The sequence below is a fragment of the Chlamydotis macqueenii genome, chromosome 1 (genome assembly GCF_036417535.1).
Source record: "Chlamydotis macqueenii isolate bChlMac1 chromosome 1, bChlMac1.mat, whole genome shotgun sequence".
NCBI lineage: Eukaryota > Metazoa > Chordata > Aves > Otidiformes > Otididae > Chlamydotis > Chlamydotis macqueenii.
In genome coordinates, this window is record NC_141556.1 from 197,943,111 (window position 1) to 197,958,566 (window position 15,456).

General features: G+C 43.9%; 1 protein-coding gene across 1 annotated transcript; it reads right to left on the reverse strand.

The window, feature by feature from the left end:
* Nucleotides 1-2,671: 2,671 nt before the first annotated feature.
* C1H11orf87 (chromosome 1 C11orf87 homolog) lies at nt 2,672-5,529 on the reverse strand. The gene is made up of 2 exons (XM_086739554.1): nt 5,408-5,529; nt 2,672-5,042 (listed from the first exon to the last, which is right to left on the reverse strand). Exon 2 carries the CDS (start codon nt 4,903-4,905, stop codon nt 4,429-4,431), a length of 477 nt encoding a protein of 158 aa, XP_086595680.1. The 5' UTR covers nt 4,906-5,042; nt 5,408-5,529; the 3' UTR covers nt 2,672-4,428.
* Nucleotides 5,530-15,456: the final 9,927 nt, after the last annotated feature.

Sequence of the window (15,456 nt, forward strand, 5' to 3'; positions counted from 1 at the left end):
AGCGAATAACTGTTAGAAAGGAAAAAAAAGCAACTAAGTCCTATAACTGGATTTAAAATAATTCAGTCCTGTCTAAAGAGCCAAATCACGTTCTTTTTCCTCCCTACATAAAAGTTGCACTCATATTCATAACAACAGAAGAAGAAAAGCACAGTTGCTTCATAACACTGGACATAGCTTTCCAGAAACAAGATAGCAACTACTCAGAAATGCTATGGAAAACAATAATCACAGAGTAACTTGCTATTTACATTAAAGATAGTAGTCTTTAAAATTAATTAAAAATAAAAGAAAAAAAAAACACCAGTTTTTAGTCATAGAGCAGTTTTGTCTACAATGTGCAGTCTCTGTTCTTTGCTTTTTTATCCAGCATTTCTTTTGAGATACATACCTATATATACAGATACATGTCTGAGAGTCGTGTATCAAAAGCTAAAACATGTCTGGATGGACAGCCTGCAAATTTCATCTGAGACAACATTTCCAGTAGACAAACCCCCACAGAAAAAAAATACTGGAATGACACGTTTTCATGAAATTACATTCCCTGTCCATAATCCGCATAGGATCCATGTAGAAACCTGAACGTCTCAGTCTGTAGAAGCGGAGCTGACAGCAGCAGTGCAAGTTCCCCAGTGCTGCCAGGCTGAAGCATCCCAGCCTTCGTGGGATGCAGTGGTTCCCATCCCCGCGGAGGCTGCTGGGATGGGTGCAGAGCAGGGTAAGCAGTGGTGATGTGGAGAGCTGTCACCCTCTGTGTGGACTACAGATGGGACCCAAGTCCCTTGCCAGTCAGCGGAAGCCACCCCTGTTGATGCCAGTGGGAGCTGGATGAAGTCCTGGGGCAGCAGCAGGCTCCAAGCATGGGAATGCAGGATGAGGCATCGCCAACTCTCCGATCCAGCCCCAGTGCTGCTGCTGCATCAACCGGCAGGCTCTCAGTTCTCACGAGGATCTACAAAAGAAGTCACTGCTGTCCTGCATCTTCCCACGGGACAATGGCTGGACTGGACACAAACTGTTGAGCACCACGGCACTTCTTATTCTTACACATGCAGGATGCCAGCTCCAGTTCAGAACCAGGAAAACCCAACCGGAGGATGTGCCCCTTCACAGAGGCAAGGCTGGCTGTGCTTCCAGCAGCCAGCACTCAGCTGCCCAGTCTCCATTACAACTTGCCAAAACAAGTGCAAAGTCACAGGAAGAAGAAACTCTGCGTCGAGAGGGTATGAATCCTTCCTTTCGTATGAGAATGGCACAAGCATTTACTCGGCATCTCTATCAAATATCGTAGAAAAGGTTACACAAAAATATTTAAATATATGGATACAGATACATAGATATTACACTTGCATAAAATATGTCTATTCAAAACCCTTTGGGCAGTTTCACAGTTAGCTGAAAATGTATGCTTTAGAAATATGAACCATTTCCTACACTTTTCTAGTTTAAGTAGGAGGGGGGAGGGGAAAGAAGCATCAGCCTTATTAATACTGAATGCTAAGTGCAGAAGTTTAGCTGTAGCTGTAGGGTTTTGAAGCAATTGATTTGACAGAACCTCCAAGCATAAACTCTGTTTTAAAAATCCACATCTATTCCCTAGATTGCTTATTGTTTCATGAAAATGAAAACCTACGTGTCCTGCTTGTATCAGCTGGATCTCCTGAGACCATTCAATTAAACCTCATAAGCTTGCAATACTTCAAGATAGGATTGCGCACTGGGACTATGCATGAACCTTATTGCAGTATTTCTCTGTGATAATAGGAATTTAGAACTTCTCGTATCTTGTATAATTTAACTTTAGAAATAAAGAAGCCTTAAATGACACCACAAGAAGCTCACAGTTCTGAGAAAATTAAAGTCAGTATGAAATTTTACTTACAGACCACATAATTTACACAGATTTACATAAATACAGAGATATTAAAATGTTAAATCAAAGCTAATTAACAGAGGATAGAGGCTTACATGATAATATATTTTAATGCTAGTTACATTTTTGCAACTACTTTTAGTGTCATGAGATTATATAAATAATATATATACCTGTATATCCATAATATATATAAAGATATATATATATCTATCTCTCCATCCTTCTTTATTTTTCAAAAAATAGGGCAATTTTGTAACTGCAATGAGATGTGACAAGCAGTACACTTCTGGGGAATTATTGCATGCCTTGAGTGCATAAGGCAGAAGGAAGAGTATCTGACTTCAGACACTAAAGAAGTGGAATCATCAACCAGAAATGCACTGGAGTGATTTGGAACATCTTACTGCTTTTATAAAACTCAAAATTATACACTGTTGTGGTTGTTTGGTTTTGATTGTTTTTTTTTTTTCAAAGGCACAAAATAAAGGGGAAATTAATATCTCTCTATTTAGTGGAGATCCACAATCAGGGAGCTCCATTACTGTTCACTGAACACTCTTCATTGTCCTACATCTATTCCCTGTGGTGCAATACCGTGCTGCAGTTGCATAAGGAGGTTAAACACAAAAGTTCATGCATCCTTTATTAGGGGAAACAAAACAAAGCCAATTTCCTCGCCCAGCAACAACAAAGTAGCCATTAGCATCCGATCATACCGGCTGTCAGCGAGAGTCAGCCATCGCTCCCATCAAACTGCGACGTGCGAAACACCGCTCGGTCGCAGGTAGCCTCGCCTTGAGCTGGATGGTACAGCACTCGCCTAAAACGCTGGAGGCACCAATCCAAACTCAACAGCAATTTCCCATCAGATCAGGCAATATCAGAAAGGGATAAAACTGGGTAACTACCCTGAAACCTCTGCATTCTGGGGCTATTAGAGGATTATGGAGGACTCCTGCCACCTTCTTTCCCCATTTTAAACTGGTTTATGGCATTCACACACAGCTTAGGGCCCCAGACCTCCCGGTGCATGTGCCTGGGATTTTTCTAGCCTAACAGCCACCCTAGGAGACAAAGTACAGCAGAGAGGGAATAAGTGGATACACAATATTTAAAACTGTGGACTATTACTATTTCCTCAGATCACATTGAATGCCAGGATAGACGGGGGCGGGGGGGGAAAGAAGAAATCTCTGGGGATCGCTTTTTCTTTGCCGTATTTTTTAGATGTTAATATGCACAGTAGAGGGCTGCCTCTGCTATGATACCACACAAGATGTTTCAAAGTTTGGATCTGGCACTCTGTTAAGGCACCTTCACGTAATGGTCATTGATTTAATTGCTGAGCAAAGCTGCATTTTCTGTACCCGACGCTGTTTCCTCCACCACAGGCAGTACTAGCGACCACTCACACCTGCCATCCACAGACAAAAAATCACTGGTGCTTGCTAGGGAGAAACTACACCTGTCACTTCTGAAATTAATATTTGCCAGGGTCTAGGAGCGGACATTTTGCACATCTGTATGGTTCGTTCCCCAAAAGGGGAAAGGTGAGAAAATTGTGTGTTGTCTGTCCCTAACTATCTACTGGATTAGGAGGGTTAAAAAGATATATCAGTCTAAAAAAAGTAGAAGCCAGTTCTGTAGTGCTGCAGGATTCCTTGCTGGGAGGCGAAGCTGTAAATGCAGGCGTTCAGTGCGGGTGCCTGGTGCAGAACTGGATTTGTTTCAGGACCCTCAGGAGGTACAAGGACACCCTCCCCTGGGAGAGGATGGGCAAGTTTCTGCACATCACCTCGCCCTGCCACACAGGATGGTACTGGGACAGCATTTTGGGTTGGGGGGATGGGGGCGAGGGGCCTGTGAAGTTGAGGGGAGCTGAGGGGAAAGGAAAGCTCAGGCATCACTCTGTTCAGACAGCTGGCTCCAGCCCCCTAGACAGTGGGATGCTCAGCGTTGCAGCTGTGGGGCATGGGGGGCTGTGGGGCCAGAGGGCACTTGCAGTTTAGCCCATCTAGGGGTGGCCGTTTCTACACAAAACAATATCCAGTCCTGGAAAGGAGTGAGAAGGGTGGGACAGGGGCATAGGTCCTAGCACAAAAGGAGAGACCACAGTGGGCTGTCGCCCTGCTCCAAGGGGACAGGGCGTCCCAAGGCACCCGCCAGACCTGCCTCTCCCCCCGCGCCACTCACCCACACCCCAACCCACGCCATGCAATGGTGACACAGGGTGCAGCTGGAATCCCAAGAAAGTGAGATCGTCCCGGTTCTCAGGGTAATGACGTCCAGGGAAAAGGGACCCCCAACTCTCTCCTCCAGGTGGACGACTCGATATTCGGCAGCTGTGTGCAGCTCCTTCTCCAGTAAAGAGACACATCCCTTCCTTGCTCAGTCAATGAGAAACGCAATGTGATCTGTCATGCGCTTGGATTGTGGGCTTATTCGTTTGTTTGAATTAGCAATGTTTTCTTCTTCTTCGGGGACTAGAATAATCACTCAGGTATTTACAAACACCAACCAGCGCCTTCATGAGGTCTCCCCAGAAACCATCATGACAAAACCACCGTCTGCAAGAGCCCCACACCAGCTGTGTCCAAACAAGCCTGTGCTTGCTGGGAGCTTGGGGCTGCCAAGGGAGAGGCGCGCTGGATCTCTGAGTCCTGGGGGGGTCTTCCCAGCCGGCTGTCTCTTCCTTGGGGTGCCTCTCCCCGCATCCCTGTCCCAGGGTGCTGGCTGCCACTATCACTGCTGCGGGTGCAGTGGTCCCGTTCGTACTCCTCCTGAGCCTTTTGCATTTTCCGCTTCTTCATCTTCCTCTTGTGGATGTGGAAGGTGGTGAGGGAGAGAAGGATCAGACAGAAGATGAGGGTGACCAGGACAATTAAAACCAGGGTGGATGAGAAGGACTGGAAGAGTTGACCCACTTGCGCGATGCAGGTGCTGCTGGTGTTTAAGGTGGCAGACGTCCTGTTCAGGAGACACGGTGGCAGGGACAGCCTCAACTCCTTGGAGAGCTTGGCACTCATTGAGGAGGCTTCGGAAGACGAGGCTCTTCCTCCCCTCTCTGAAGACGCCTAAATTTCAGCCGGTGCCGGGCTGCCGGCGGAGATGCCCGGGATGCCGCCGGCTCAGCCTCACGCTCTCTCTGAAGTGACAGAGGAGTCTGCGAAGGGAGCCGGACACATCAGCGCTCCGAGGCACCCACCCTGCGCGGCTCCCCCCTCCCCAAAACACCGCGCCGCCGGCTGCGGCAGCCTCCACCCTGCCGATGGGGGCGGGAGGACGGGGGACAAGGGGGTGGCGGGACGGGGACGGGGCTTCGCGCCGCCACACCGACTTCGTGAGTTACTCGGCATCCCGGGCAGCGCTGCCCGGCCGCGCACCCCAACTGGTTGCCGCGGGAGGGGAAGGAGGTGGCGGCGGGGAGGGGCTGCCAGACCCCCTCGCCCCAGTGGGGTCAGGCTGCCGAAGCCGAAACCGGGCGGGGGCCCGCCTCGCCGCGCCGCTGCCCGCCCGGGAGCCCCTTACCTGCGCCGACGGAGGGAGCGCCCGGGCGCCGCGGGCGCTGGGGGCTGCGGCAGCGCGGAGTGAGCGCGCAGAGCGGAGCCGCCGCCGCTGCCGCTGCCGCCGCCACCGATTCGGGGAGCGCCGCCCGCAGCCTATCGCCGCCCCGGCCGGTGACGTCAGGCAGCGCGGTCGGGCCCCGCTCGCCGCCGCCCCGCGCGGCCCCGTGGCGGCGGAGGGGGCGGCCCCCGCCCGGGCCTCGCAGGCACCGGCCCCCCGATCCCTCCCCACGCGCTACCGCCAGCGCCGCCGGCTCCGCGGTGATCGACCACCGCCGTCCCCCCCGTCCACCTCACCCCCCCCGCCCCGTGCTCTTTGCGTCCCCAGCCCCTTCCACCGAAACGTCCCCCACTGACCATCCCCCTCCGCCACAGGCAGCCCCTGCCCCGCGTCCCCATCCAGACACACGCCGTGGCCGCAGCGCCCACGTCCAGTCACCCACAGCCACCCCTCTGCCTTCACTTCCTGCTGCTGGGCAGCCCCATCCCCACCCCACGTTCGCACCGGTCTCATGCGCTGAATGCCACCCGTGTTCGCATAAGGCACCAAAATCCCCCACCACCACTGGAGCACCCAACTCTCCCCACAGCCCATGCACCCACCTGTTTCCCGCGAGGCCAACGTGAATCTGTGGGACCTGAGAAACGCTGAGGACCCTTGTACGGAACTGGAATGGCTATCATGGGCGCAAGGAACACTTGTTAAAACTTGCCTGACCAGGGCTGAGCGTATCACAGATGTTTTCTTCAAGAACAAGCAGATATGAACTGCCCGTACCAGGTCACCCGGAGAGGTGGTGGATGCCCCATCCCTGGAAACATTCAAGGCCAGGTTGGATGGAGCTCCGAGCAACCTGATCTGGTTGGAGATGTCCCTGCTCCTTGCCAGGGGGGTTGAACTGGATGGCCTTTAAAGGTCCCTTCCCTTTAGCTTTTAAGCTAAAAATCAGATGGTTTCTGAACATAAGAGAATTTATTATTTGAAGAATACTTCCAGTAGAAATAACGGGAAAAAATAATAATTAGCTTTCGCGGGGAGCTCCTCGCATTTCCGAAAGGAGCAGAGTGATGGGATTGTATATGGTAACACGAGACAAGGCCTCACGGCCCAGGAGATTTTGTCAGTCCCATGCTCTGGAAGCTAGCACTGGGAGCTGGGAGCAGAGCTACTGTAAAGCCGTAACGCAAGGAGCATGTCCAGAGAAGGGCAACAAAGCAGGTGAAGGGTCTGGAGAACAAGTCTTACGAGGAGCGTCAGAGGGAACTGGAATTGTTTCATCTGGAGAAGAGGAGGTTGTGCTCTCTACAACTACCTGAAAGGAGGTTGTAGGGAGGTGAACATTGGTCTCTTCTCCCAAGTAACAAGTGATAAGACAAGAGGAAATCGCCTCAAGTTGCGGCAGGGGAGGTTTAGATTGGGTCTTAGGAAACACTTCTTTATGGAAAGAGTGGTCAGGCACTGGAGTAGGCTGCCCAAGGAAGTGCTGGAGTCACCATCCCTGGTGGTGTTCAAAAACTGTATAGATGTGGCACTTCGGGACATGGTTTAGTGGACATGGTGGTGTTAGGTTGACAGTTGGACTTGATGATCTTGGAGATTTTTCCAACCTTAAAGATTCTATAATTCTATGAGGGACAGGACTTTAAGGAAAAATAGAAAGTGTCAGTCTTCTCTGGTGACCTGAAGCCACCTGAAAAGCCTGGAGGAAAATCTGTACAAGATGAGGTCTGAGACAAGTTGGAAAAATCTTAGTTCAAGAACAAAGATCTGATAGATCTGTTGACCCTGATAGCCAAGAACCTGTCTTGGAGGTGGGTAGGAGCTGGTAAGCCATGCATTTAAGCACTTTATTGTTTCAAAATAGATTTCTTCTGTACTGCTTTTGCCTCTGATAAATGCACTTCAGCTTGTGAAATTTGTCCAGTTGCTAGTAACTCCGTGATTGCTCCAGAGAAAGACTTACACCACAGGGCACGAACTAAGTTCAACCCAGCTGGGATAGTCCCACTCATTTGCAAAGGGACTGCAACTTAACGCTTCCTCTAAGACCAGAGGAATGGCCTTTTCCACAGAAAACAGCACCAGCAGCTGTAATACAGGTATGATGATATCTTGGGATGCTAGCCCTATTTATGGCAGAAATAATCAAATAGTGGATTGAATAAACTTCAAATCCAAAGAACTGACTAACTTGTGGTTATTGCAAAAATTAATACCTAGGGCTACTTAGTTATCACACTAGAATATTTGACTATGTCTTCAGGTTTTACTTGTCGGAAGAGGCAACGCAAAGCTACTGAAAGATAAATTGTTTTAAATACATTTTAAATCCTTTGTGTATTATTTTCATCTGCTGTCTTTCAACATCTGACCATTTGCCTTCCTTGTGTCCCAAGCTGCCTCTTTCTGTCTGTCCCTACTCATTCCCTTTCACCCAGACCAGTGGACTGAAATGCCCAGAATGATTCATACATATTTTATTTACTACATTCAAAATGCTGCCCACATTATTCCTTGCTTTTAGGATTAGCAAATAGGGAAAATGCATCTTGTGTATTACTGTGATAATTATTCCAAATATAAGGTTTTTCCTAAACTGTAGGGAGTGAAAGATGTGCCCAGTGAGTGGAGAAGGGCAGAGATCTCCGCAAATGCTTAACTCTTTTCCTGCCATCTCAGCTCCTTTTCTGTCTGTGTTCATGTACCATTTTGGAATATTTTGGCTTCAGCTAAAAGAAATAAAAAGCAGAGGTAGTTCTTGCTTTTGCTAGCAACTAATTTTACAAATTTAATGGGAGAGACAGTCAGAAGAGAAGCATTGTGGAGAGGAGGGGAAATAACTGTACTGTAATTATGTAAACCTTGGCATTCTGGTTCATACTGGCTGTCAGACAACCAAAGTATATGGATTTGAATACCCATGATCAGAAAACAGGCAGTTTCGGAAATCAGGGGCAAAAAATCTATATTGTTATGGACCAGTAGCTGTGCATTATTGTTCTGCTCTGATTAACTGATATAATTAGACTATAATATAAAAATACAACCAAAAAAAAGAATATATCTCTAATAGATAATGTGGTCATGAAAAGCCCTTCCTTTATTTAGGATTAAAATAAGGGATCTGGGATCTTCAAGTGTGCCCTCTTTCAAGAATAAATTGCTCATTAGTTATAGTGGATTTCCCCACAGTATATATGCAGTATGACATTTATGGAGGTTAGGTTTCTTGCTCAAGTAAGATTGGCCACTGTGCAATACAGAATATTATATTAAGGGGATAGTTTTTTAATTTTACAGCAATGTTTGTACTCATTACAACCTTGGTAATTCCCAGTTTTCCCTGGATTCACATTATTAAGAAAAAGACAGAATACATATTTGCAAATCCCCCAAATGGACTTCTGTACATGGATTTTTTTTTAATCTGTTAATTAGAGAAGTTGTTCCTTCAGATGCTAATTCCTCAAATCCTGTATTACAAGGTCTTTTTTCACCAAGGCAGTTGCCTAATGAGATAACCTGCATGAGCAAAGACTGTTCATGTAAGTAAAGGTTTGATGGTTCAGGTCCATGGCTATTAATGACCCATCTTGCAAAAAAATTTATTGTCCCACAACTGTTTAAATTTAGCAGTTGATTGCATATAGAATAATGCATGATCCCTTTTGCACCAAGATTGATGTCGTCATTTGCCAGACAGACCAAGTACTCGATGAATGCCAATGACTCTCGTATTAATTTGCAGTCTCCCTGAGGGATTAAGGCCATCTGTACAGAAGTCTTTTAGGACTCTACGTACTCCCACCACTATAGGTGAAGCCCAGTGATTTAAACATGGTCTGAAACCCTAGCACTGTAAAAAGAATGAATTTTAAAACCAAAATCAAATAGATTTGTATTTCATATGCACTGGTAGGTCAGCTAAGATCCTGCACATGTAAGCATTTTTCTTGTGAAGATACTTTGAATGTCCTTGAGAGATTTTGATTGGAAACAGCTTGACTATGGCTGACAATGCTGCTTCCCAGGCTATCCAGCTCAAGAAGCAGATATTCTTTTTCTTTCCTTCTTTCCCCCACACCTTCTAGCAAAGGGTAGTCTGGGTGATGTGGGCTCACAATTACTTCATTCTCAGGAATCATAGAATAGTTTGGGTTGGAAGGGACCTTAGTCCAACTCCCCTGCAAGAAGCAGGGACATCTCCAACCAGATCAGGTTGCTCAGAGCCCCATCCAACCTGGCCTTGAATGTTTCCAGGGATGGGGCATCAACCACCTCTCTGGGCAGCCTGTTGCAGTGTTCCATGACCCTCATTGTAAAAAATTTAAGGACAATTTTACATATTCAATTTCTATTCTTACTTTAGAAAAATATTCTTTTCTTATTCTGGTAAAGGAAAAACCTACCACATGGGATGGTGAGAAGGAAAAAAAAAAAGGATTTCTGTGATGTTGACTGAGGAAGGTCACTAAGCTTTTGCTGAATTCAACAGGGAGTAGAATATGGGTCCAGACTGTGAAGAAATAAATAGACAACATTGGGCACACCTGATTGAGTACACAGATCTTCAGTTTAATTATAACAACAGAATTCTGAAGCTGCAATATACATGATGAGTAGCAGATTGGGGTAAAAATAATACAAAGGGAGGAAAGAAGGAGCGGATTTTATCTGTAACAATACATTAAAAATGCTGTTTATTTTTTTTCATTAGACAATACATTTTAGAAAGGCAGAATCAGAGTAATGACCTTTCAGATTTAATCTTTTTGCTCTTCTTAATAGTTTACAGAGTTTTCAGAGAATTCAGAGGAGCAGACTGTAATTATATTTTTAAAATAGAGGACATGGCTGGTGGCTGGGAAACATAAACTGACCATACCAGTGGACATCACTGAGAGAGAAAAAAGAAATGTGTATTGCTTAGTTAAATTGGAGAGAGGTTTAAGCATAATGATCCACAGTTTAAATCTAATTTCACGTTAACAGCCCCTCACCTGCTTCCCCTAATGCAGTTTGAATGCATTTCAGAGCTAATTCAACACATTCACTCAAGCTTTTATATGGGATAAAGCACTTATTCAGTCAAGTTCCATGTGTGGCAGGGTCAGATACAGCCCCAGAGGGTGGTGAGTTTGTGCAGCCTCAAGGCTGCATCCGCACTACATGGTCCAAGGCACTTTCCCATCCCACCAGTGGGTGATAAGGGGGAAACTTCCAAGGGAGAGAAAGAAACAATCACACCTTCCATAGGTTATCCCACGGGCCAGGAAGAGAGTGGTCCTGACAGGTGCTCATATGATCCATCTGGATATTTAGACAAACCAGAACAGCAACTACGTGAAAGGGACACTCAGGATAACAGTGTGGTTGCTATTGTCTGCAGACAGGAGGCTGGTAGAGAAGGGACTTGAATTTGGGTCTTTCATCTCCAAGCAGCACATGGCTCAGCCTGAGACAGGAGATTTTCGAGTTCATTCCTTGCACATAAGAACCCTCCCACTCCCCGTAACATCCTGGCTTTGTTCCAGGGAGGAAATCTAAGAAAGCTGGGAAAGTGTAATGGATGACAAAGCCATTTACTCTAGCTCAACCAGAAAAAATCCATGCTCAGTCAACTCCAGGCTCACTGCGCTGTTCATCAGCGAAGTACATTGCTCAAATTTTGCCCAGGGTTTTTTATAATCCTTTTTTTTTTTTATCAGGTACTGTGTGAAGAAGGAAGTGAGTAGCACTAGTTATTATTCTGTTCTGCTTTTATCTCCTGGGCCCTAAGAACCCAAGAGACCCCTGGTTTTATCCCCACTTTCTCACTATCACAATAGTAAAAGGAGTCATGATACCCAGCTGCTGGAAATCCCTTTTTCCCATGTTGTTGCATAGCTGAAAGCCTTTGTGGACAGCCCTAGAGCCCTGTTCTTTTGACTTGTCTGTTACCTTGTGAGTAGCCAGAATGTTACAAGTAACCATCTTCTGTACTGGTCCTCTTACAGAAATTCAAATTAATGCTAGAAATTTTACTTTTTACTAGATTTATACCACTGCAGCTTTTTTTTCTTCTGAGGCTATAATTTGGAAGAGGAGGGAAGGAATATTAAGTTTTAAATACAGTATCACCCCCAGACTTCTTAAGTGCAAAATTTCTTTATGGTCGTATTTTCTACACTAGCATCAGATATGTGAAGATCTCATTCTGCGAGGTACCATGCTCTGTAGTCAAATCCAACCCAGGACAGAAGCACATGCCTATAGGAAAGGAAAAACTAAATATGTCACTAATTGGTTATTGGATTGGATCAAGCCCCTTTCAGCAACAGCCCCAGTTCTTCCTCTCTTTGCTCTCATGGAGCTACCCATGGAGCTACCTCAGCTGCAAAAGGGATGGTCCCTTCCATGAAGAGAGGTCTTCATCTTACGAGTGATTATATGATCAGATTTTAAAAGAGAAAAGGCTCTGACAGACAAATGAGCTCAAGGTTTTCATTTCGTTATTCCTGGCATTTACCTCATACCATGTAGAACATACTTGTGAATAATCCATTTGTACAAAAATAATGTCATTCATCTTAGAAGTGCTTATTTTCCCAGTGATATCAGCAAGAAAGCAGTTGTTTACTGGGTTTTCATTTTAAACTTTCTTTGCCACAGAGTATATTAGACTCTACTGGAGAACCATGTAATCTTTTATTACTGAACTCTTCGTTTTTCCCTCTCTCTCCTTCTGCTGAGTTTTGTTATGCTCTTCGCCATGTCATGTCTGAAATTAGACTGAAAACACTTTGGGAAAGCAACTGAATTACCTGATTTTTATCAGAAGATGCTCCGAGAGAACATAAAGCTCTCTCCAAAATAAAATAAAAACAACTGCAGCAGCAGCTGGAAATAAGGAGAAAATATCAAAACAATAAACACTCAACAAGAATTACTAGGTTTTGTAAAGCCCTACAAGAACATATTTGGATGTAGCAATGTTCTTGCATGATAGCAGGAGGCTTTTTAGATATTTTGCACACACTCAAAGAAAGTATTCATACCAGAACTTTTCTCGGGATACTTAGATAAGATGTGCCTGTAGCATATAGAACTGGGAGGAATCCTACCTGTAGCCATTCTTTCCTGGTAGCACTGCTTCCTACTACTTCTGACCTTCATGGCTCAGAAGTAAAAAATAGGTCTTTAAATCATTGCTGTGATACAAATATTTTTGCTTGCCTTGAGGGGCCCAGGAGCACAGTTCAGCTAACCCACCTCTCACCACCTTTGTGAGTCACACTGGAGTAGTGTTGATGTGAAAAAGAGAAGTAAGAAGAGAAAGCAAAGGGAAGACCGAGTCTACAGAACAGAAAACAAAAGAAAAGGCAAAAATGAACATGAGAATGCATTTTGCAGAATAAAGAAGAGCAGATGGAACACAGGAGATACAGTGTAGACGTGACAATTGTAAATAGCTGTTATTTGAGGAGCAACACATAACGGTGAGAAGAGAGATTACAAGAAATTTGAATTTCATAACTGAAAATTATACAACATAAAACATAATTTGTCATTTCAATCACAATCCTGTAAGGACCTAATACTAAATGCAGTTTCAGCTGCTCTGGTTAGAGAGATATGTAATAATCCTTATGAGAATGCACATTTTAAAAACCTGTAAACTATGATAGCGTGAAACAAATGTGAAATGCTGTATTTTTTCTCATAAATATAGATATATATGTCATCTGCCTCTTTCAGTCCTAGGAAGTTCTTACCAGCCTGTCATATTTACTCCACAAGTTTGAGAAAGAGTTGGACATCTACCACAAACTGTGTTTTAAGTACATCATAAACTCTCAGGGACAGGTATTAGGAGAACAAGATGTCTTCCTAAAGAGTGGAAATATAGAAACACAGCTGAGAGAGAATAAGAAGTTGTATTGCATTTACACTTTTCTATGAAAAAGAAGAATAGAGAGGGAAAGGATAGAAAAGAAACAGAAGAAAGGGAAGAAAGGAAAGAAAGGAAAGATGGAAGGAAGGAAGGAAAAAAGGAAGGAAAGAAGGAAGGAAAAGGAAGGAAGGAAAAGGAAGGAAAGAAGGAAGGAAAAGGAAGGAAAGAAGGAAAGAAAAGGAAGGAAGGAAGGAAGGAAGGACGGAAGGAAGGAAGGAAGGAAGGAAGGACGGAAGGAAGGAAGGAAGGAAGGAAGGAAGGAAGGAAGGAAATAATAGGCTGTAATTTGTTTAATAAAATGCTTAGGAGACCTGAAGGTTTGGTTTATGAGCAAATGGATAGGTCATTAAAGAAGAATGAAGTAAAGATCAGCCTGTAAAGTGTGCAGCATGGCATGGATCAAATGTTGTGAACTGCAACCTTGTTAGTACAGAAAACTAACAAGACAAATTGCACAACTAGTATTTTTTCTCCACAGTTGACAGATGTGTAAAGATTGTGTATATGACAGCTGTATCCACAAAACTTAGCATTGAGAAATCACCTTGAAAAGTGACCTAGTTTGTTGAAACCAACATGTATTTTTTGTTTTATAATTGAGGCAAGTACAAGGTAGGAAAGGGGACTTTGTACATTTTTGGGGGGAACCTATTTCCTTGGAAAGGCAGACTTTTAAGGAAGTAGAGATTTCTACAATGATTCACCAAGAACTGACTTTTGCACCTGTAGGCAAGCAAGCCACTGGCAGAGGATAGGATTTTTACAGTGTAGATTGACAAAGGTATCCAAAAACAACTTGTTACTTAAAAGAAGAAGAAAAAAAAAGAGAAAGAGAAAAATAAAGAGAAAGAGAAGAGAAGGAAAAGGGGAATCCACTATTTATAAACATGATTGGAATATCACTGTTTGGCTTCACAGAAAGCAATAAGTATTTCAAGGTGATTGCTCTCAAGTCTTTTCTGTGCATTTTTATAGTGTTGGTACATAAACATGACATATTAATGATTGACAAGGAAATTATTTAAAATCATTACAGAAAATATTAACTTAAAAGTTAATAGAGCTTCATTATATCCACAAGTTCAAAGCCTAACAAATGAGACGATGCGTGGGCCTTTCAAGTCTGGCTAGGAACGGTACACTGTGGAAAAGTAGCAAGTGACTGCATTACACAGCAGGGATGAAGAATATGCTTGAAATTAGAATCTCTCACTGTGCAACAGCAATTCAGCAGGAGGACAAGGGTCACTGTTCATCAGAAAAGCTGGAAGGATGTGCTTATGGCAACACTTGGGATAGATACCTACCAGATATTTCTGCAGCCCTAAGAACAGGCATGGCTGTCAAAGCAAAGGGCTTTTTTAAAACAGTCCTGGAAAAGGAGGAAATGAGGTTAACTGTCTAGTTCATGAAGGTGTCACAGAGTTTCAACTGAACACATTTGTGAGTTTCATACCAGCCAAAATTTGTTCTGATTTAAAAAATAATAATAATTTGACAAGTGGCTTTAACTTAATTTAGTCATCACATGTGGTATTTTCACATTAAAAAAAAGACTAATTAATAACAGCTGTCATTTAAAAACCAGCTACTTTACAAAAGTACATTTTTCCATAGATTTCCACAATGATTTTTACTATGACTAGGACACAACCTAAATACCTAAACACTTCATTGCTTGATAGATGAAGCTTTGTTTGAGCTGTTCCAGTTTATTGTGCAAGTTGTATCATATTAAACAAAATTTATTGATACTTATTTAATTGGAAGAAGACAGCATCTCTTATTAGCTACTTAAAGCCAGAACAACAGCTGAAAAATATTAGTATGAAAGCTATACAGAAAAAAAAAATCTTTCAAATCAAAATAATGCTGCTTATTTGCTGAGATTTTACACTGAACATGATCTACATCACTTTAACCCATAAATAACAGTCATGTTTGTGAGTAATTAAAGCAAGGGACAAAGTCAGGACTACAGTATTCTATTCCCAATTCAGCTACTGACTCACGGTGTGATTTTGCTCATTTACCACCTATGAAATGGAAAATGTGATAATGATAATGACAGGGATAATAA